General features: G+C 40.7%; 1 protein-coding gene across 4 annotated transcripts in view; it reads left to right on the plus strand.

The window, feature by feature from the left end:
* Positions 1 to 23,156, plus strand: part of ERCC6L2 (ERCC excision repair 6 like 2) — a 130,021-nt gene that overhangs the window by 21,538 nt on the left and 85,327 nt on the right. Inside the window, exons 3-6 of one of the 4 annotated variants that reach the window (XM_062208551.1) lie at positions 3,498 to 3,620; positions 12,847 to 13,040; positions 19,471 to 19,632; positions 20,713 to 20,920. In XM_062208551.1, the coding sequence (XP_062064535.1) occupies positions 3,498 to 3,620; positions 12,847 to 13,040; positions 19,471 to 19,632; positions 20,713 to 20,920 (687 nt within the window). The other 3 variants (XM_062208553.1, XM_062208552.1, XM_062208554.1) reach the window with 3 other exon arrangements.

A 23,156-nucleotide genomic window follows, 5' to 3' on the forward strand; every position in this document is an offset into this window, starting at 1 on the left:
TTTTTTTTTTTGTTGTTGTTGTTGTTTTTTATTTTTTTATTTATTTATTTTTTTTTGACAGGCAGAGTGGACAGGGAGAGAGAGACAGAGAGAAAGGTCTTCCTTTTGCCGTTGGTTCACCCTCCAATGGCCGCCGCGGCTGGCGCTGCGACCTGCGCATCGCGCTGATCCGATGGCAGGAGCCAGGTGCTTCTCCTGGTCTCCCATGGGGTGCAGGGCCCAAGCACTTGGGCCATCCTCCACTGCACTCCCTGGCCACGCAGAGAGCTGGCCTGGAAGAGGGGCAACCGGGACAGGATTGGTGCCCCGACCGGGACTAGACCCGGTGTGCCGGCGCCGCAAGGCGGAGGATTAGCCTAGTGAGCCGCGGCGCTGGCCTTATTTATTTGTTTTTTAAAGATTTATTTGTTTACTTGAAAGGCAGAGTTACAGAGAGGCAGAGGCAGAAAGAGAGAGGTCTTCCATCTGCTGGTTCACTCCCCAAATGACCACCATGGCCAGAGTTGGACCAATCTGAAGCCATGAGCCAGGAGCTACTTCTGGGTCTCCTATACAGGTGCAGGGACCCAAAGAATTGGGCCATCTAATGCTGTTTTCCCAGGCCATAATAGAGAGCTGGATCAGAAGAGGAGCAGCCGGGACTTGAACAGGCACCCATATAGGATTCCGGCACTACCGCAATGCTGGCCCCTTCTGATTTTGTTTTTAAAGATTTATTTATTTATTTGAAAGATGGAGTTACAGCAGGGGAGAAGGAGAGGCAGACAGAGAAGTCTTCCATCCACTGGTTCATTACCCAAATGGCCGCAATGGCTAGGACTGTACCACCAGGCCAAAGCTTCATCCACGTCTCCTACCTGGGTGCAGGGGTCCAAGGACTTGGGCCATCTTGTGCTGCCAAAGCTTCATCCACGTCTCCTACCTGGGTGCAGGGGTCCAAGGACTTGGGCCATCTTGTGCTGCTTTCCCAGGCCATAGCAGAGAGCTGGATTGGAAATGGAGCAACCAGGACACGAACTGACCCTGATATGAAATGACAGCTTAACCTGCTATGCTACAGTGCCAGCCCCTCTGTTACTTTTATAAATTTTCTAGGTAGATTCTTAGTAGCCTCTCTTCTTTCCTAACAAATGCATTTAAGTCCCCAAGGCAGAACTCTAGCTGTATTCTGTAAGTTTAACGTGTAATTCTTACTCATTACTCAATTAAAATATTTTCTAATGTCCATTGTGAACCTTTTGCAGAATATTCCCTACTTGCCAAACTTTTTGGTGTTTACCGCTTTTATTTTTTGTTGTTTCTGGTTTCTTGCATTGTGATCAAAGAACATCTTCTGTCTGATTTCTTGCAAGTCTGAGACTTGCTCTATGGCCTAGCATACATCAGTTTTGGTAGATATTTTATGCATATTTGAAATGAAACTGTTTTGTGGTAGTGGGCAAGTGCTCATTGGGTCAAGTTTGATAAACTTGTTGTTTAAATCTTCTGTATCTTTGCTTCGTATTTTACTTGTCATTTTAGAATCATACCTGTGGATTTGTTTCCTTCTTTTATTTCAGGAAATTTTTAAAAGATGTTTGTTTTGATGTAAAAAATTTTGAAATCCAGACATAATTTTTTCATAATGCACATTTTTAATAAACTCTTTGAAGACCCCTTAAATTTTGTGTGGCTGATAATCTTTCTATTTTAGTTAACATTTGGTCCATTTCCATATAAAGTGATTTCTAATATATTTGGGCTTAGATATTTCTAATATGTTTGGGCTAATATGCATACTATTTGTATTTCATTTGTTCCATGTCATCTGTGTTGATTTTCTTCCTCTTTTTAGCTTCCTTCTGTATAGTTTGTTTTATATTGCTCTATCATCTCTGTTCAATTTGTAGTTACACATTCTTTTATTTTTCTTCCAGTGGTTACCCCAGATATTACAATAGACATCCTTTACTTATCAAAACCTAATATAAGGCTGGCGCCGCAGCTCAGTAGGCTAATCCTCCACCTAGCGGCGCCAGCACACCGGGTTCTAGTCCAGGTCGGGGCACCGATCCTGTCCCGGTTGCCCCTCTTCCAGGCCAGCTCTCTGCTGTGGCCAGGGAGTGCAGTGGAGGATGGCCCAAGTGCTTGGGCCCTGCACCCCATGGGAGACCAGGAGAAGCACCTGGCTCCTGCCATCGGAACAGCGCGGTGCACCGGCCGCAGCGCGCCTACCGCGGCGGCCATTGGAGGGTGAACAAAGGGCAAAAAGGAAGACCTTTCTCTCTGTCTCTCTCTCTCACTGTCCACTCTGCCTGTCAAAAATTTAAAAAAAAAAAAAAAAAACCTAATATAAACAAAAACTTTTATTTGCTCTTGGACAGCCTAAACACCCCAGAATGGTATAACTTCGCTGTGCATTCCAGACTCAGATTTTGTTATTATAACTTTAATTCTTCTGTTGCTTGATTCCAACAAAGCATTTTATTGGTTCATAACGTCAGCATGCATTTGTATTTTCTGTTCATTTACAGTTTTGGTTCCTCCTTAGTATTGCCTGTTTCAGTGATCTTCTATCTGGGATTATTTTCCTTGCACCTGAAGACATTCTTCAGCTATTTTCATTAGTATAGCTCTATCATTTGGGGTTTGGATTAGATATATCCAAATCCATGTTCAGATGCTTTTGCCTGTAGTTTTTCTGATTCTCTCATAGCTCTTTCTTTAGGTTTTAATCTTTCTATAATTTATTTTTGTGATGTGATGATCAATTCTTTCCTCTCATATGGATACCTCATGTAACGTTTCCCCAGTCTTTCAAACAGCCCTGCCAATGTTATTTCTGCCATTTTTACAGCCTTGCTCAAGTTCTCATAGCTGCCAAGCCGCTACAGCTAAATATAGGCCAACATCAAACCCATCCGGTATTTCTTGCTCTTCATTTTATGAGGTTATGTTCCTTTTTCCTACCTGTCTGTCTTTTTCACTTGATTTTTGGAGAATAGTTGTTATTCAAAATTGTGTGTATATTGATGAATTATATTAACCTGTCTTAAAATAACATTCTATCATTCCACCAATATTTATTAGCTAAACTGAAGTCCATAGATTTATGAGCCAAATATTAGCCCCTTTAAGGAGTTTATTTTCTGCAAGGAAAGAATGTATACAGTTTATTCTAGTAGGATATGAAGAGATAGTTTCCATGGATAGAAACAAATAAGAAGGTACTGTCCCAACTGACAGAATTAAGAAAGCATTCATTGAATAGGTAGAAGTTACCATGTAAGAAATGGTGATGTGAGAGTTTTCAAACAGTGTATTCAAGGGTAACATATTATTATACATTTATTTGTTAATGCAAATCAAATAAGTACAAGTGTTTCCTGTGAAAGTTTTCTCCCAACAGATCTACCTGTACAGACTTTGTCACCATTGTAACTTGTCGGGTAAGCAGTGGAGTTTAGTGTATCATGATACATTATACACAGTGGCTGACCAAATCTCTCTTTTTCCAGGTTATTTCATTTCTGGCTGCAGTTTTACGTAAAAAGGGAACTCGTGAGGATATTGAAAATAACATGCCAGAGTTTTTACTAAGAAGTATGAAAAAGGAACCCCCTTCTTCTATGACAAAAAAGGTAAAGTGTCTGGAAACCCTCAGCTCATGAAGCTGGCAGTGAGGAAGCAGATGGAAACAAAAGTCACACAGCACAGTAAGAGCTATCATTTGAACATATTACAGTATGTTGTGCTTAGGTTAAATTTGGTTGACTCTCAGAATGGCAGAATATAATTTCAGATTGAAGTTGTTTTGGGGTTTTAATCTGCTGCTGGCTGGATTTATATGACTTATGTTGATAAATTTGTTGAACGTCCATGAATGAGTTTGTAACGTTAATTGTTTGCTTTTTACAAAAAGGAGACAGTTATCAACAGTGGTAAGAGGGTGCCTTATTAATATGTAAAGTAGCTTAGCAGATAATTGTAGCCCCCAAAATGAAGCGAATTCTACCTGCACTTCCACAAGGAAGTTGGAATCATAAAGCATGGTCTGTACTTGTCTGTGCCTCCGCCTTGTGACTGTGCGTGCCCTCATGACCTTACTTCAGGGTTCTCCTTCCTGAATGTATGTTTGTAAGAACACAATTTTTACAAGAAATGTAAGAGTTTTCTAATAAAACAATGGAATGCAATAAAAAAAGATGTGTCATACTTATGTATCTTTTATATTCTCAGCATCCAGGAAGCTGGATAAGAAGAAAGACAAAGTGGTTTTATGGAATCTTTATAACGTTATAGAAATGTACTACTAACCACAAGTTTTTACAGTAGTCTCTTTCGAACATGTCTTACACGTATTTACTTCTGTCTATCATAAGGGCTATTTCAGTGCAGAATTTTGAGAGATACGAAATTAGGTATTATAATCGTTATCACTTTAACGTCTCTTCTCTCTTTTTTTTATTATTATTTGAGAAAAAGAAAGAGAACTCCAATTTGTTGGTTCGTTCCTCAAATGCCTGTAACAGCTGGTGTTGGGCTAGGCCAAAGCCAGAAGTCCAGAACTCCATGTGGTTCTCCTACCAGGGTGGCAGGGACCGAATTATTGGCCATCACCCTTAACCCCTCAGGGGCCGCATTAGCAGGAAGCTGGAGTCAGGAGCCAGAGCTGAGAACTGAACCCTGGCATCCTGACAGGTATCTTAACCACTAGACCAAGTGCCTCTCCTTCTTTCGTTATTTTTAATAGCTTTCTTTTCTTCCATTCTTGTTCTTTCTAAAATACTTTAAATATTTCTAAATATTTGTGTATAGCTTGTACAGCTCTTCTAACACATGGACATGCAGGTACAGATTATTTGATGTAATGTTCATTGCTATTATGTTACCTTCTTTAGTTGAATTCCTTTTTTTTTTTTTTTTTTTTTTCCCAAATGGCTGCAACAGCTAGCGCTGGGCTAGGCTGAAGCCTAAAGGAGCTTCTTCCAGGTCTCCCATGTGGGTGGCAGGGGCCCAATGACTTGGGCCATCTTCCACTGCTTTTCCTAGGCCATTAGCAGGGAGCTGGATGGGAAGTGGAGCAGCCAGGACATGAACCAGCACCCATATCGGATACCGGTGTCATAGGTGGCAGCTTTACCTGCTACACCATAACAGAAGCCTCTAGTTGAATTCTCAATTAATTTCTCTTCAGTGTTTCTTATATTCTAATAAATTCCACTAAAATTACCAATGAACTGTGCTTTGGCTGCATTCCCTAATTTTTGATATGTAACCTTTTCTTTATTCTTTTCCAAATTATCTCTGACTCCAGTTTTGGTTCTCTTTCACCCAAGAACTGTTTTAAAGAGATGTTTTAAAATTTACAAGTGATGGGGCCAGCACTATGGTGTAGTGGGTAAAGCTGCCACCAGCAGTGCTGGCATCCCATGTGGGCACTGGTTCGAGTCCTGACTGCTGCACTTCCAATCCAGCTCTCTGCTATGACCTGGGAAAGCAGTAGAAGAAGTCCTTGGGCCCCTGCACCCACGTGGGAGACCTGGAAGAAGCTCCTGGCTCCTGGCTTCGGATGGACCCAGCTGTGGCCATTGCAGCCGTTTGGGGAGTGAACCAGCAGATGGAAGACCTCCCTCTCTCTTTGTGCCTCTGCCTCTCTGTAACTCTGCCTTTCAAATAAATAAATGAATCTTTAAAAAAAAATGTACAAGTGAATAGTTATTATTGGGACACCCAGTGATCAAGGGCTTAGTCTTTATTAATGACTTACAGTTTTCTTGCATCACATAATGCTCCTATAGCCTTGAATTTTTCTTGTGATTAAATCCATGGTCAAGTGTTTTTAATGTTCCGATTTTGCATATTGTTTAATCTCTGTTGTTTTAAAATGTCTGCTTATATTTTGCATTCTTTGTTGTTAAGGCCACATATAGTGAAGTTTGTTAATTGCCTTGTTAAAATTCTTAATCCTCTCATGATTTTCTTTTTCCAGTTTGAACAATTGGATTCTGACAGAATGATATTAAATTTTTCTGCTATGAGTTTGAGTTTGATCATTTTTCTCGATTTGTACTACTTTTTTGCTTAATATCTTCAATTATTTCTTTTTTCAGAAAATTTGTGTGCTCATATATTGCTTTTATACTTGATTAACTGTTTATCTGCCTAGGATTCTAACATTTTCTAACTTGATTAAAATCCTTTCATTATATTCTGTCACTCCAGATTGTAGATGACAAACTCACTTTTTTCCTTGGAAAGGCAATTTTTTTGGAAGTGTTTAGAAGTTACAAAAAAAAAAAAAAATCCTTGAAATTCAGAATTTTCCTTCAACCTTAACATTAACTATAGAATTTTTCCAAATAACTTTTGCGTAGACAGACTGCCCCAGGCTTCCTGTAGAAGTTGGTTGCTGATAGCAGTCCTCTCCAGAGATCACTTGCCCATTACTTTTTTTGACCCAGTCCTTCCTCCTGCCTTGGCTGCTCTGTTGAGATTTGTTGTTCTGCTTTATTTGTTGTTGTTTTTGGATTCTTTCTAAGAAAACTCAACTTGGTAAACAGTTTTCTCCTCCAGACATGTAGGAAATAGCTCTGTAGGTAGGGGCATGCTATGCTATTGTTCTGCTCTGACAGGGGTACGCCCAGGCATTCTAGCACTATTATGAGTTTATTTCTATATTCATTTTCCTGTTTCCTTGGCATCAATATATATATATATGAGTTTAGTTAGTCACTTAAATTTTTGATGGAATCATTGTGATATGCTACAGTATTTCCCACAAGTAAATTAAAACAAAAAATATAACTTTGAAATTTGCAAAAGATAGGTTTATGTTGATCCATTTACATCAATGGGCACTTAAAAACTGGATTATGAAATAGCTGGAGAAAAAATAAATTCTTTTATAGTTGTTATGCTAATGCAACAATTGCAGCAGAACCCTGAAAAATTAATGTTGGAACTCCTTGGAAAAAGCTGTTTAACAAATTGAATGTTACAAGTTAAGGAGTGATGGCTTTGAGGTATGTGTGTGTGATGTGATACATCTCATATACATTCGAAAACTTTTCAAGTGTGAGTAAGTCGTTTAAGAATGCATGAAATAGATGTTTTGTGCCAAGAAAAAATTCCTGAAGCAAAAGAAACAAACTGTGCATTTCAAATATTGATTCTGGGAATGATTCTGTAGATTTATGCCAAGTTTAGTTTGGAATTCATTCTTTATGAAAATGAATCAGTAAATTCATGTATAAAATATTAATACTTGCATAGTTAACACTTTAAAGATTCTACATAAAATTTATAATTAATGCAGGGGAGGCAGGTTTTTCTAACAATCACAATACAAGTATCAGAAGTACTTGCAGTGACAATTGAGTAAAACTATTTTCAGTTATTTTGTTTACTGTATTCTAGCTCCTTAGTTTATGATATGTGCCAACAAGATTATGTGGTAAGAGATGCTACTGTAAATATCTTTATAGTTAAGTTTTGGCAACTTGTGGAACTATAAATGTAGGATACACTCTTGGTACTGAAATTGTAAGAGGTACTGAAATAATGGGTATATTCATATTACATTTGGCTAGCTGGAATCAAATTGTCCTTTCAAGAAGTTGTGATAATTTATATTACCACAAATGTTGTATAATTGTGTCTCTTCCTAACTTTTCATCTACCTTAGTAATAAGCATAAATTTTTGTTTGCCTGGCAGATTTAAAAAATTATATCTTTGTTTAACTTGTATTTCAGTATCTTTTTAGATGCTTAAAAGTCATTTTAAAATCTAGTCTTTGTTGTTATTCACAGTTCTTGATTAATAGTCCACATACATATATTCTGGATAATCCTTTGTCCATTATATGCTTTGAAAATATCTCTGCCTAGTTTGTCAGAGTCAGCTTTTGACATATTTATTGATTTTTAAATCATTTTAGGTAATTAATCTCTCTTTATAGCTTCCGTGTTTTGTATCTGCTGCAAAAGTCTTTTATACTCTATAATTACAAATAAATTCATCCATGATTCCTTTACAAAATATATGATTCTATTTGTATCTTTACATTGTTGTAGTTTATTTTGCTGTAATGTCTAGTAATTAGGCTTTATTTTAGCCAGTTATCTTAGTGTCATTTATCAAATAAGCTCTCTTTTCCACAGTAATTTGAAGAGTCACTTTTGTGGAAAATTGAACTCATTTACATGAGTCTATTCAAATATTGTTCTGTCCTATTAATTTATTTGTTCATGTCCCTTCCAGTGTTTTAGCTATATATTTTAATGTTTGATAGGAGTAGTATCGCCTCAGTTTCTCAACTTGGTAAAACTAACATTTCTCAAATTTCTCCTGAAACTCTGTTGACATTCAAATTAGTATTACATTGAATTTGTGGGTTTGTTTAGGAAGAATGGACATCTCTAAAATATAAAGACTATATATCCAAGAATAGTCACATAGTTTGCTTCATTTTGTTTCAGGCCTCTTAGAGTTTCTAATTTTTTATATGACCTTATGTCTATTCATTAAAGTTTAGTAAGTATATCTTTTTGGTTGCTATTATAAATAGAATTTTTTACTTCATTTGTAAACTGGGAATATTTCATATATATATATACATATATATATAAGCCATGAATATTTTGTAAATTAAAGTTTCTTAATTCTGTTGCTATTCAAAATAATTGTTTTACTATTTCTTTAATCAATTTACTTCTGTTTTCTGCAGATGGTGATAATTTTACTTGCCATTTCTATTCTTCTATCTCTTATTTACTTCTCTTTTGTAATTGTCAGGTTTGATATTTATCAATTTGGCCTATAATTTCTTTGACAGAGTGTTTGTCACGTATTGGCATTGCTGGTGTTATCAGAAGGATTTTAAAAGGCTCCTGACCAGAGTGGAATCTAAACTGAAATTCCTGTATATTGAATAGCAACAATATACAAGAGGAAGTTATCACACAGTGCAGTAGGGTATAAATTAATTAGTTTGAGCATTTTGAAATAGTTAAGGTTAAGATACATGATATATTTTTTAAAACTTTGGGTTTTGGGGGCAAAAAAATTATGTTCTGGAATTTTTCTATAAAAGTACAATTTATTTTTCACTTTGATATCTCACATCTGACCATGTGAAACCTTTGCTTCAGCTCTGTTGGTCTGCCACTGTTTTCTGAATATACATGGCTACTCCTAACTTGGCATTGATGTGCATGATTTCATTTGTTAATTCATTCATCAGTTGCACACTTTCTGTTTTCTAAGTACTATACAAAGTACTGGAGTTACAGTACTAAATAAGAAAGAGTTCTCGGGGCCGGCACTGTGGCATAGTGGGTTAAACCTCCGCTGGCAGTGTCGGCATTCCATATGGGCACTGGTTCATGTCCTGGCTCCTCCACTTCCGATCCAGCTCCCTGCTAATGACCTGGGAGAGCAGTGAAAGATGGCCCAAGGACTTGCGCCCCTGCACCCACATGGGAGACCTAGAAGAAGCTCCCAGCTTCGGCTGTTCCAGCCATTTGGGGAGTGAACAGGTGGATGGCAGACCACTCTCTCTGTCTGTAACTTTGCCTCTCAAATACATATATATAAATCTTAAAAAAAAAAAAAAAAGAAAAGAAAAGAAAGAAAGAAAAAAGATATCTCAAGGGCATAGACTTTTTGTTGTAAAGCTCTAATGTGGTATGTAGTGGTGGTTAAGAATTTTAGAATTGGGGGGCCGGCGCCCTGGTACAGTGGGTTAATCCTCCACCTGTGGTGCCGGCATCCCATATGGGCACCGATTCTAGTCCTGGCTGCTCCTCTTCCGATCCAGCTCTCTGCTATGGCCTGGGAAAGCAGTGGAAGATGGCCCAAGTCCTTGGGCCTCTGCACCCTCATGGGGGACTGGGAAGAAGCCCCTGGCTCCTGGCTTCGGACCGGCGCAGCTCCAGCTGTTTGGGGAGTGAACCAACAGAAGGAAGACCTTTCTCTCTGTCTCTCTCTCTCTCTCTGTCTGTAATTCTACCTCTCAAGTAAATAAATAAATAAATCTTTAAAAAAAAAAGAATTTTAGAATTGGACAGATGTAGATTCAGATGTTTACTTTTCCACTTAATAGCAGTAACCTTGGGCAGGTTATTTAACATAACCGTACATTAGAGTCCTAATATGTAAAATGGAAATACTAAATATTTTCGCTTCATAGCATTTCTGTTTAAAGTCCCTATGTTAATATCTGTAAGGTACTTTGCATAATCCTTGGCACTCAGTAATGATTATGGTAGTTGTGGTATTACTACTTCTACCCCAGAAATCATCACACATTAAACATGTTTGAATATCTTGTCATAATCTGTACCCACATCATTTTTCTAAGGCCATAGTATGTAGGAATCAAATTTAAATAGCATATCCCTTAATAATTGAGCTAGATTTATTCAGATAAAAGTAATATAATATTCTCTAGTTATACTATATAATTAGTTTTTATTGATTTTATAATATTTCAGTGAGTAAATTTTAATTTTATTCGTATTGTATTTTAGGCCCACTTTTATAAAATTGTGCTTAGCTTTGGAATAAGAAGTAGCCCAGACAGTAGTTTTGTATGTAGTGACTTAGCAGTTAGGCAGAGCTTTTCATTTTTTTGGTCTGGCAGCATTTGCTTAAGAGAAATGCTCTCTATAGCATGGTAACAAACACTGAGTTCTGACGTATGTTCTCTGGACTTTGCGTGATATCATAGCTGAGTCTACTGATCCTTTCACTGCTGAAATGAGTTATTAAACCATTTGACTCGTCTTTCATGATTTTGAAGACCAGTAATGCCCATAAGAAATTTCAGAGAACTGTATTAACTCCCTAAGTTTTATCTCTTCCAAAATCTTAGAGCTATTGCCAAGAGTTTTGAGATTCATGAGCACCTTTGATGAATGACCTGTCAAATGAAACTTCCAGGAGTGCTCAGATGGAATTTTGACCGAGCATTTTTATCTTGTAGTATACAAAAAATCAAAGAGAGACAAATAATTGGACTTAGTACTTGGAGCCCTGTATTTTATGTTTGTAAGTAGGAGAGAAATAGAAATTGAGAATCTAACACAACAGGACAGTATTCATACATGCTTGGTGATGGGATGAGGAAGAGAAACCCTGGCATTCAATAAGTTAATCTTTTTTTCCTTCTTGTTTGTCTTTGCAAAAGGCCAGATTTGACTTCTTACACCTAAAAAAATATTTCTTAGATGAAATAGTTCACATAAGAGAGGGCAGCGCTTATAGCAGTGTTGTATTGTTTTATATTTTTATTTAACAGAAAATTTTCAGTATATTTAACTAGTTCATCTCAGGACAAGGCAGTATATAGACATAGAACTTTAGAAAAGAAGCTAAAACTCTATTAAATATAACAGGTAAGAAATAGTGGTAGAAGTAAGAAATAAGAACACTAAAAGGTTGAAATGGTTGGTGACTGCAGGATTTAGCATGACCACAGGAGAGATTCGTAGACCCTCAAAGCATTCCTGTGAAGAGTAGGAGCGATATGTTGGTGATCTTGGCAAGGTCTGTCCCAGGTGGAGGCACTAGGACAAAAGTCCTATTGACTGGAGTTCAAGGGAGAACAGAAGGGCATGTAAGTAGAGATCATAAGTGTTGATAATTCTTGAGGATCATTGCCATAGAGAGAGTAGAGAAATGGGGTAGGAGCTAGAGAAAAGCTAGGGTTAGGGAAGAGTTTTTTATTCTTGTTTTTCTTTGTTTTCTTTTTCTTTTTAATATTTTTTTTCTAACCCTGACAAATAGTATAACATTTCCCCATAAATGAATGTGGCCCATTTAAAAGGAAAAGTTCCTGCTGGGGAGATGGGTAGCATTTTCTGCAGCATTGACTCTGGGCCGACAGGAAGGCATGGGAGCCACTATATACGTTCAGGGGTTGTCCTTGGAGAAAGTGGACCTCTCACTCATGGTCACACATAAGAGGGGTAGAATATCTGGAAATAAAAATAGGGAGGTTATCGAGATAGTAGTAGAAGAGGCAGAGGTTTCCTTCTACTTGTTTCAGTTTTTCAGTGAATTTTTCAGGTCTTTAAAGGAGAGTACCTAACGGAGGAGGCGAGGAAATGGACCAGGAAAATTAAACAGGAAAAGGGAACAGTACGTCGTGGCCTGCCTCATGGATGCACAGCCCCATGTGGACCCTGTGTTATCACTGGGGTTCTGGCTTTACTCTTTTCTCTCTTTCAGCACCTTACTCCTCTGTTACCTCTCAGTCACTTTCAGGGGAAGGACATACACAGCTTTTTCTCAGGACAAGAGTAAGCATCCGCTTTGTCCTAATCAAAAGCCAAGTGCCTTGTGTTGTGGCGTAGCTGTCAGGCTGCTCCCTGCAATGCCAGCATCCCCTGTGGGCAATGCTTCTAGTCCTGGCTGCTCTGCTTCCAGTCCAGTTCCCTGTGAATGAGCCTGAGAAAGCAGCAGCAGATGGCCCAAGTACTTGGACTCTTGCTGTCTGTGTGGGATACCTGGGTGAAGCCCCTGGCTTCCACCTGGGGCCAGCCCTGGCCGTTGTTGCCATTTGTGGTGTAAATCAGCAGATGAAAGACCTCTCTCTCTCTCTCTCTCTTGCCCCCTCTCTCTGTAACTCTGCATTTCAAATAAACAAATCTGTAAAAAATAACAATAAAAAATAAAAATCTAAGTAAGCCAAAAAGTATTTCTTGAAGGTCTTCTATGTCCAAATATAGCCACTCAGCTGTGTTTGTTCTTATCAACATCACGTCAAGATTAAGGAATAGGACTGTTGATCTTTTGGACTTACTTTAGGGTTCTTTTTCATTTGTTTTTTAAACATCAACTTGTTTTCTTCTTCCTGTAGATGTTCTTAATAGTCGCCCCTCTGTCTGTCCTCTATAACTGGAAAGATGAATTGGACACCTGGGGATATTTCAGAGTCACTGTTTTACACGGTAACAGAAAGGACAGTGAACTGATGCGTATAAAGCAGAGGAAGTGTGAAGTTGCACTGACCACTTACGAGACACTACGCTTATGTCTGGATGAACTGAACAGGTAATCGGAGTGGGTGCATTAATAGTCTGCTTACAAGTTGTCTTGATCCCGGTATATCATGATTTCTTTATGAAGTTCTAAATATTATTTACCGTGGCTCAACAGGCTAATCCTCCGCCTTGCGGCGCCGGCACACCGGGTTCTAGTCCCGGTCGGGGCACCGATCCTGTCCCGGTTGCCCCTCTTCCAGGCCAGCTCTCTGCTGTGGCCAGGGAGTGCAGTGGAGGATGGCCCAAGTGTTTGGGCTCTGCACCCCATGGGAGACCAGGAGAAGCACCTGGCTCCTGCCATCGGAACAGCGCGGTGCGCCGGCCGCAGCGCGCTACCGCGGCGGCCATTGGAGGGTGAACCAACGGCAAAAAGGAAGACCTTTCTCTCTGTCTCTCTCTCTCTCTCACTGTCCACTCTGCCTGTCAAAAATAAAAAAAATAAATAAATAAATAAATAAATAAATATTATTTAGCTTTATTTAATTTCATTTCAGAATTATCGAAATATAGTTTGTAATGACTTAACCTCTAAGAAGGAAAACCCTGCATCAGGTTTTCCACAGTTTCTTATTCTATTTCTTAAACTCAATACAGGTACCTCTCCAATATCTGTTAAGAGATATAATTAAGACTTGTCCTAAGTCTCATCTAAGCCTTTAATATGTATCATGCCGCTGGACTAAAAGAGATTTTTCATGAATGATTTTAGTTGTGGCGGAAAATAAATACACACACATATACACACAGGAGCCACTGTGGCTCACACTGTCAGACGGAATTGGCTAGGAGACACCAGTGAGGTGAGCAGGCAGCAGGGCAATAAGTCATGGAGTATTGCAAGTCATTTGACGGGCCATTGCTATGGCACAGTAGGTTAATCCTCCCTGCAGCACCGGCATCCCATATGGATGCTGATTCAAGTCTCTGCTGCTCCTCTTCAGGTCCAGTTCTCTGCTACAGCTTGGGAAAGCGGTAGAAGATGGCCCAAAGGCTTGGGCTCCTGCACCCACATGGGAGACCCGGAAGAGGATTCTGGCTCCTGGTTTCGGATCGGCACGGCGCTGACCATAGTGGCCATTTTGGGAGTGAACCAACACATAGAAGACATTTCTTTCTTTCTTTTTTATTCCTTCCTTCCTTCCTTCCTTTCTTCCTTCCTTCCTTCCTTCCTTCTCTCTGTCTGTCTGTCTGTCTCAGGTAGAGCTACAGACAGTGAGAGAGAGAGAGAGAGAAAAAAGGTCTTCCTTCTGTTGGTTCACTCCCAAAATGGCCAACACAGCCAGCGCTGTCCGATCCGAAGCCAGGAGCTAGGTGCTTCCTCCTGGTCTCCCATGTGGGTGCAGAGCCCAAGCACTTGGGCCATCCTCCACTGTCTTCCTGGGCTGCAGCAGAGAGCTGGACTGGAAGAAGAGCAACCGGGACAGAATCCAGCACCCATATGGGATGCCGGCACTGTGGGCAAAGGATTAACCAAGTGAACCACAGCGCTGACCCGAAAGACCTTTTTGTCTTTCCCCCTCATTTTCTGTAACTCTTTCTCCCTCATTTTCTGTAACTCTACCTCTCAAATAAAATTAAAATAAAATAAAATACCAGAAAGTCATTTGGAGCACTTGGGTCTTTATCCTTAGAGCAATACAGTGCTCTGAAGTGTTTCCAGCAGATTATTACTATGGTAGAAATGATCAGATTAGCATTTTGTAAGTATCTTAGCTGCTGTATGTACAGACAGAAAGGAGCCAAGTTGAACAGTGAAAGAGCAGTCAAGAGGCTTAAGGCTTGGGGCTGGCACTGTGGCATAACGGGTAAAGCTGCCACCTGTAGTGCCAGAAAACTATATGGGCACCGGTTTGAGTCCTGGCTGCTCCGCTTCCTATCCAGCTCTCTGCTATGGCCTAGGAAAGCAGTGGAAGGTGGCCCAAGTCCTTGGGCCCCTGCACCCACATGGGAAACCTGGAAGAAATTCCTGGCTCCTGGCTTCAGATCAGCACAGCTCCGACCATTGCAGCTGAGATGGAAGACCTCTCTTTCTGCCTCTCCTCTCTCTGTGTAACTGACTTTCAAGTAAATAAATAAATCTTTAAAAAAACAAAAAAAGAGGGGCCGGCGAAGTGGCTCACTTGGTTAATCCTCTGACTGCAGCACTGGCATCCCATATGGGCACCAAGTTCTAGTCCCGGTTGCTCCTCTTCCTCTGCTGTGGCCTGGGAAGGCAGTGGAGGATGGCCCAAGTGCTTGGGCCCCTGCACCCGCATGGGAGACCAGGAAGAAGCACTTGGCTCCTGGCTTTGGATCGGCGCAGCGCCGGCCGTAGTGGCCATCTGGGGAGTGAACCAACGGAAGGAAGACCTTTCTCTTTTTCTCTCTCTCACTGTCTATAACTCTACCTGTGAAAGAAAGAGAGAGAGAGAGAGGGAGAGAGGGAGAGAGGGGGAGAGGGAGAGAGGGAGAGAGAGGGAGGAAGGGAGGAAGGGAGGAAGGAAAAAAGAAAAGAGGCTTATGGCCTAACTGAGCCCTCTTGTCTCTCAAATTCATATGCTCAGGTCTCCACCTTAGTGCTTTGGAATGTAACCATGTTTAGAGCTGGGTCTTTAAAGAAGTGATTAAGTAAGAATGCAGCTGTTTGGGTGGGGCCCTAGTCCAGTATGCCTGATACACTTACTAGAAGACAGACACCAAACACATACACACAGATAAAGGGCACAGGAGAACACGACAAGACCGTCATCCTTAAGCCAGTGAGAGTGGCCGCAGAAGAAACGGAACCTCCTGAGACCTTGATCTTGACATTCTAGCTTCCAGGATTAGGAGAAACTAACTGTTGTTTACACCATCCATGGAGTGAGCGTTTTGCCTAGTGGTTAAGAGTTCCTGGGTTCAAGTCCTGACTCCACCTCTGACTCCAGCTGCCTATTAATGCACCCTGTGAAAGGCAGCAGGTGATGGCTCCAGTTAGTGAGTCCCTGCCACCCACGCGCGAGACCTGGATTGAGTTCTTGGCTCCCAGCTTTGGCTTGGACCGGCTCCAGCTGTTACAGATATTTGAGGAGTGAACCATAAGTTTAAGCTGTCTCTTCTTTCAAATAAAATGAAATTATTTTTTAAAATACAACATATTAAAAGGAAAATGGTGACAGTATTAAAATAAATAAATATATCATCTGTTCTATAGTATTTTGTCTTGGCAGCCTTAGAAAACCACAAGTCTGGTCCAAGGAAGCTGGTAGTCAGGCCAGCCTCTTGCTAGTTGTGCCAGCAACAGCAAGATCCTAGGTAAAGTCACGAACTTAAATCCACTTCTAGCTTAAATTTCTCCCTATAAGGAAACAGTTCATATTTAAGATTGAAGTGTGTCGAGACCAGCGCTGTGGCATAGAGGGTAAAGCTGTCACCTGCAGTGCCAGCATCCCATATGGGCACCAGTCCTAATCCTGGCTGCTCCACTTCCGATCCAGCTCTCTGTTATGGCCAGGGAAAGCAGGAGAAGATGGCCCAAGTCCTTGGGCCCCTGCACCCGTGTGGGAGACCCAGAAGAAGCTCCTGGCTTCGGATCGGCTCAGCTGCAGCCAATGTGGCCATCTGGGGAGTGAACCAGTGATTGGAAGACCTCTGTCTCTACCTCTCTCTGTAACTCTTTCAAATAAATCTTTAAAAAAAAAAAAAATTGAAGTGTGTCATTAGAAAGAGTTCTTATAAGTCTTTAAAATGTCCAGATAGGCCGGCGCCATGGCTTAACAGGCTAATCCTCCGCCTTGCTGCTCCGGCACACCGGGTTCTTGTCCTGGTTGGGGCACTGGATTCTATCCCGGTTGCCCCTCTTCCAGGCCAGCTCTCTGCTATGGCCCGGGAAGGCAGTGGAGGATGGCCCAAGTCCTTGGGCCCTGCACCCGCATGGGAGACCAGGAGAAGCACCTGGCTTCTGGCTTCGGATCAGCGAGATCCGCTGGCCATGGCGGCCATTGGAGGGTGAACCAACGGCATAAAGGAAGACCTTTCTCTCTGTCTCTCTCTCTCTCTCACTATCCACTCTGCCTGTCAAAAAAAAAAAAAAAAGTCCAGCTATTATAACAGTAGTCTGTTTGAACTTTTCAATGAGGGAATGATATTCCCCAAAATCTGATTAAAATTTAGAATACCAGATTATTTTTAAAGGTGAGGCTTTCAAGCATTAAACTTCTTTGGCATAAGCTAAAAATGAAAAACATCAATTATGAGTTGTCTCATAAATTTTCTAAACACAAAATATATTGAGTAAAATGTGTGATTAATTAGCCGTTGTGTGGCTTTGGCCAAATCTCATCTGGAAAATGGCGGAGATGAATTAAATCAGCCTCCTCAAATCATTTCATTAAGGTTTAATTTGTGTAGAATAACGTATACCTGTTTTAAGTACGTGAGAGTTTGGTGAACCTTGACTAAGTTAGCCAACTTTTTCTGGAAGATTCAGTAAACATTTTTGAGCTACAGGGCCACATACAGTCTCCCTTGTATATTCTGCTTTTTTATTTTTGCATTTTTCGAACATGTGAAGACTGTTCTTAGCCTGCTGACGACACAGAAATTGCCTCAGGCTTGATCTGGCTCACGGGCTGTTGTTTGCCGATGCCTAGGTTTGAGAGATGGATCCTTGAGCATAGCACCATCCAGCCAAGGTATAAAATATTTTTAGCATCCCTGGACTTCCCTCCTACCGCTTTACAATCAGCCCTTCCCCAACACTCACCCTCGACAACCTTCTTTGATTTCTGTCTCTCCACATTACTGGTTATTTTCTGTTATAAATATTAGGCAAGAATTCTCAAGTGGAATTATGTAACATAGATCATATGTATAATATTCAAGGAATCAATGTTATAATTTTTATTGTATTTATTGTATTCTAATGGCTTTGACAGATCTTTGAAATAATTTCTATTTTATCTGAGTAAATAGTATTTTAGTGAGACTAATGCATTGTGCATTTATCCTAGATAATTCAGAGAGTAGATACACATTCTGAGTGAACTACATCTTTTTGTTATCATGTTTTTTATTTCACCTTTATGTTTATCAAAATTATATATACATATAATTTATATACATATACACATATGTTCACACACACAAAAATTGTACAAGACTTGTAGTGAAAAACTGCTGTGCACTCCTGCCCTCCCCTCTGTTACCTGTGCTTTCAGCCCTACCTGATCTTAGTCTTTACTTATGTGTCTCTAAAGAATAGGTATCTGGTGCCACCAATTCCCAGCTGTTTTAAGAGCTGACTACACTTCTGGACTCTACCGCTGGCGTAGGATACTGCCCTCCCTGCTCCTGGAAGTCATCTTGTCCACATTCTTTCCAGCTACTGGCGTTTTGTGGCTGATTTTTTCTTTCTTGGTTCTCTCCTTGTTCTTGATGGCTTTGACCTTTTCTCCATTTTATGTTGAGAAGATTATGAACTCCATAGAAAAGTTGACATAATGGCATAAGACCATCCATATATTCACCATCTGGATTCAGCAGTTGTATATATACAAGGATACTTCAAAAATTCATGGAAAAATGGAATTAGAAGATGGGAGGGTAAATAAATTTGAAATACATACATAGTTTTTTTCACAGTATACTTTCCCCCACAAACTTTTGGAAAGTCCTTTGTGTGCAACCAGATATGATTTATTGATTGTGGCAAATCTATTACTATATGTATGGTGTTAATAGGATAAATTGGGTATGGGATATATGGGAAGTCTTTGTACTATGTCATAATTTCTGTTTTGTAAATTTGAAACCATTGTGAAATAAAAAGCTTTTAAAAGTCATTTATTTGGAAGGTAGAGAGAGAAAAACAAAAGAAAGAAGAACGATAGATCTCCCATCTGCTGGTTTGCACCCCCTGGAACAGCCAGGGCTGTGCCAGGCTGAAGCTGGGAGCTGGGAACTCAGTCCAGGACTCCCACATGGGTGGCTGGAACCCAAGGACTCAAGTCATCACCTGCTGCCTCTCTGGGTGCACATGAGCAGGAAGCTGGAGTTGGGAGGAACAAGGAGGTGAGCTCATCCACTCCCGTACAGAATGCAGGCACCCCAAGCAGCATCTTAGCTGCAACACCAAAGTCTTGCCCCGGTTTGGCTGATTTTATGTTTTTTTCTCTGATTTGTTACTTCTAGGCAATTCCTTCATCATCACTTCAGTGATGTTTAAATGAGATTTTTGTTCCACCATCATTAAATATAATCTCTCTACCCTTTTGTTTTCTCCATACACAGTTTTGTGGGCTGTCCACATCTGTCCCCATTTAACTAACTAGGTCAAACTCTATTGAATCCTCAAAGACTACAAGGTTGGAAAATCCTCCAGAGCTTTGGTAGAGAAAGCTGCCCTCTCAGACTTCTATGCACTAAGAAAGGAAAGTTTTCTGACGCCCTCCCCTCCCCTGCCCGCTTTCCTTGCTCTGCAGTTTGGAGTGGTCTGCCATCATTGTGGATGAGGCTCACAGAATCAAGAACCCCAAGGCCAGAGTGACAGAAGTCATGAAAGCATTGAAGTGTAACGTCCGCATTGGCCTCACCGGAACCATTCTTCAGAACAACATGAAGGAACTGTGGTGTGTGATGGACTGGTGAGTGGGAAAACATTTGTGTTAAAATTACTTCTTTTTGTTAATTTGAGAGGCAGAATCACAGAGAGAGGGAGAGGCAGAGAGATCATCCATCTACTGGTTCACACCCCAAATGACTATAACATCCAGGGCTGGGCCAGGGCAAAACCAGGAGCCAGGAGCTTCCTCCGGGTCTCCCACATGGGTGCAGGGGCCCAAGGACTTGGGCCATCTTCTACTGCTTTCCCAGGCCATTAGCAGGGAGCTGGATTTTAAGTGAAGCTGCTTGGCGCCGTGGCTCAACAGGCTAATCCTCCACCTTGCGGCTCCGGCACACCGGGTTCTAGTCCCAGTCGGGGCGCCAGATTCTGTCCTGGTCGCCCCTCTTCCAGGCCAGCTCTCTGCTATGGCCCGGGAGTGCAGTGGAGGAAGGCCCAAGTGGTTGGGTCCTGCACCCCATGGGAGACCAGGAGAAGCATCTGGCTCCTGACTTCGGAACAGTGCGGTACGCCAGCTGCAGCGGCCATTGGAGGGTGAACCAATGGCAAAAGGAAGACCTTTCTCTCTGTCTCTCTCTCTCACTGTCCACTCTGCCTGTCAAAAAGTAAAAAAAAAAAAAAAAAAAAAAAAAACGGAAGTGAAGCTGCTGGATCTCGAAGCAGCACCCATATGGGATGCCGGCATTGCAGACTGTGGCTTAGCCTGCTGCACCACAACGCCAGCCTGTACTTAAAACTTCTTTAGCTTAATACTACCTGATCTGCTAGTCACTGCTCTCTGAATAAAAAAACAATCATTTACCGATTTAGAGTAGTATTTGATGCTTAGTATACAGGGTAGAGACTCTTAAAAACCTGTCTTTGTAGGTTATTCTTGGTCCTTAAAGTAAATGTTCATGCCAAATTACCAATTCACCATCTCCGAAACCATGAAAAAGAACTGAAACCATCAAAAAGAAAGAACATTGCAATTTGTTTGCCTGTGTTTTTGTTGTCACTAGTAGACAAATACTCGAGTTAGCATATTTGATGTGAAAAGCAATGATTTTTTTTTCTTTTTAGATCATAAAACCCTCACATTTTTCTTACTGTGTTTCTAAAGGGCTGTGCCAGGACTTTTAGGTAGTAGGATCCACTTCAAGAAGCAGTTCTCTGACCCAGTGGAACACGGTCAGAGACACACGGCGACAAAACGGGAGCTGGCCACTGGCCGGAAGGCCATGCGGAGGCTCGCAGGAAGGCTGTCAGGCAGCTTCCTCCGGCGGACCAAGACTCTCATCAAGGACCAGCTGCCTAGGAAGGAAGACCGGGTGAGCACTGCAGGACCGCATTCGTGTCCCTGGGGGATTTCGTGCCCTTTTTTTTTTTTTTTTTTTTTCTTGAAACTTCCTTTTTGAGAGGAAGTCTTGTCTCCTGTGGTATGTTGTGAATATCATTTTTTTGCCCTTTACTCTGTGTGGAAAACAAATTTTACATGCAGAATTTCAGAAAACATTCATTGAGCCCTGTTACTGATACCTATGGGCTTTACTAACTTGTTAGCTGCCAGTTTCCTGTTAGCATACACACATCAAGGCTTCTGATGCAGCTCCTCCTCGATGAAGTCCTGCCTACCTCCCAGTGTGCTTTGTGCCTTAATTCTAGTTAAAGGACCAAAGGAGTTAGACACTGTTTTTTATAGATTTATTTCTTGTGGAATGCTCTCTGTAGTTACATGACTAACCTATATTTTGTAAGATTTTTTTTATTCAAAAGGCAGAGCAACAGAGAGGGAAAGACAGAGATTTTCCACTCAGTCGCACTTAAATGGCCGCAAAGCCAGGTGTGGGGCAGGCTAAGCCAGGGCCCTGGAACTCCATTCTGGACTCCAGTGAGGATGGCAGCAGCCCAAGCACTTGGGCCATTATCCGCTGCCTCTCCAGATGCTGGGTAGGTGCAGGGAGCTGGATCAGAAGCAGAACAGCCAGGGATCCAGCTGGCACTCCAATACGGGATGCTGGCATTGCAGGCGGTCAGCTTAACCGCCTGTGCCACAGTGCTGGCCCCCTAACCATCTGAATTTCTAGGGAAATTGTATTACAGGAAAATTTGAGGTGCTGACTTTAAGAGGGGTTTTAAATATAGTATGGTTGTCTTCTATGGGTTTTGATCTTGTGATTCTTGTAGCTCAGACAATGTCAAGAATCTATACATTACTGTGAATTAAACCTAATTAATGTCCCAAATGAGAGTACCCTATAAAATGACCTCTAGTCTTAGAATATCCTATTAATTATTACTTCAGAAAAATAGATTTGAAAAGAAGATTATATGGATATGCAAGATGGGGAAATTGATCTGACACATGACTTGATATATATCTAAAGCAAATATTCTGTTGAGATAATTCTCACTTTTTAAGATGTTTTATGCAATTATATATAATTTATATACAAGAAATTAGTTTATATATCTATTAGGAAAAAGAAAAATATATGAAGAGAGAGTTGTGCTCAGAGGTTTGGCACTCGAACACTGAAATTAAATAATGGACTCGAATCCTGGCTCCTGTCCTTTTAAGTTTTGTGGCCCAGAGTGATTGCTACGGCTGAGAGACTGTTCCTGCATCTGTTGATCAGGATGCATGGTAACGGCGCCTGCCTCACATGATGGGTCTGAATAAGTGCTGGGCTGAGCCGGCACTGGGGCACAGCAGGTTAAAGCCCCAGCCTGCAGCACTGGCATGCCATATGGGTGCCAGTTCAAGCCCCGGCTACTCCATTTCTGATCCAGCTCCCTGCTAATGTGCCTGGGAAAGCAGACCAAGAAGAAGCTCTTGGCTCCTGGCTTTGGATAGGCTCAACTCTAGCCATTGCAGCCATTTGGGGAGTGAACCAGCAGACGAAGACCTCTTTCTCCCTCTCTCTGTAACTCTTTCAAACAGATTTAAAAAAAAAAATCTTAAAAAAAAAATAAATAAAAGACGTGCTGGGTGAATGTTGCTGGATTTGATAGGAACAGCCCGCTGATCACTGACTGCCATCTTCTGTCTTCCCTTCTGGTTCTCACATGAACAGTTATATTCAAGGTTGGCATCAAGATACACTTCATGTTTCACACATACATTTTTTTCTTTTAATCCAGCATTGTTTTTTATTGACATCTGTGTATTTGGATGTGCATTTATTACTTTTTTGCAGTAATTTCCTATTGTATTGCTATATACACAGCAAATACAGAGGGCTTTTCCCTCTTGTTCACATTTCTCAAAGTCCTTTTACAGCCATTTTACATTTTATAACCTTGGTTACATAGAGTTGTATAAAGAAGAATTTTACCAATTTCCATGCTACCAGAAATGTAGGGTAAAATATGTCCCTTATAACTTATTGATATTATTTTATTTTATTTTCTTCTTAAGTTTGGCCACCATAAAACAACTAGTATTGCTTAGGTGAGCATTTACTTAATTCTTATCTTTACTAATCTCAGAAACTTACAGCAGAATATTAAATTCAAACTTTGTATGTATTCAATTTTAAGTTATATGAAGTTTTATATTTTATT

Source organism: Lepus europaeus, chromosome 12 (assembly GCF_033115175.1).
Source record: "Lepus europaeus isolate LE1 chromosome 12, mLepTim1.pri, whole genome shotgun sequence".
NCBI lineage: Eukaryota > Metazoa > Chordata > Mammalia > Lagomorpha > Leporidae > Lepus > Lepus europaeus.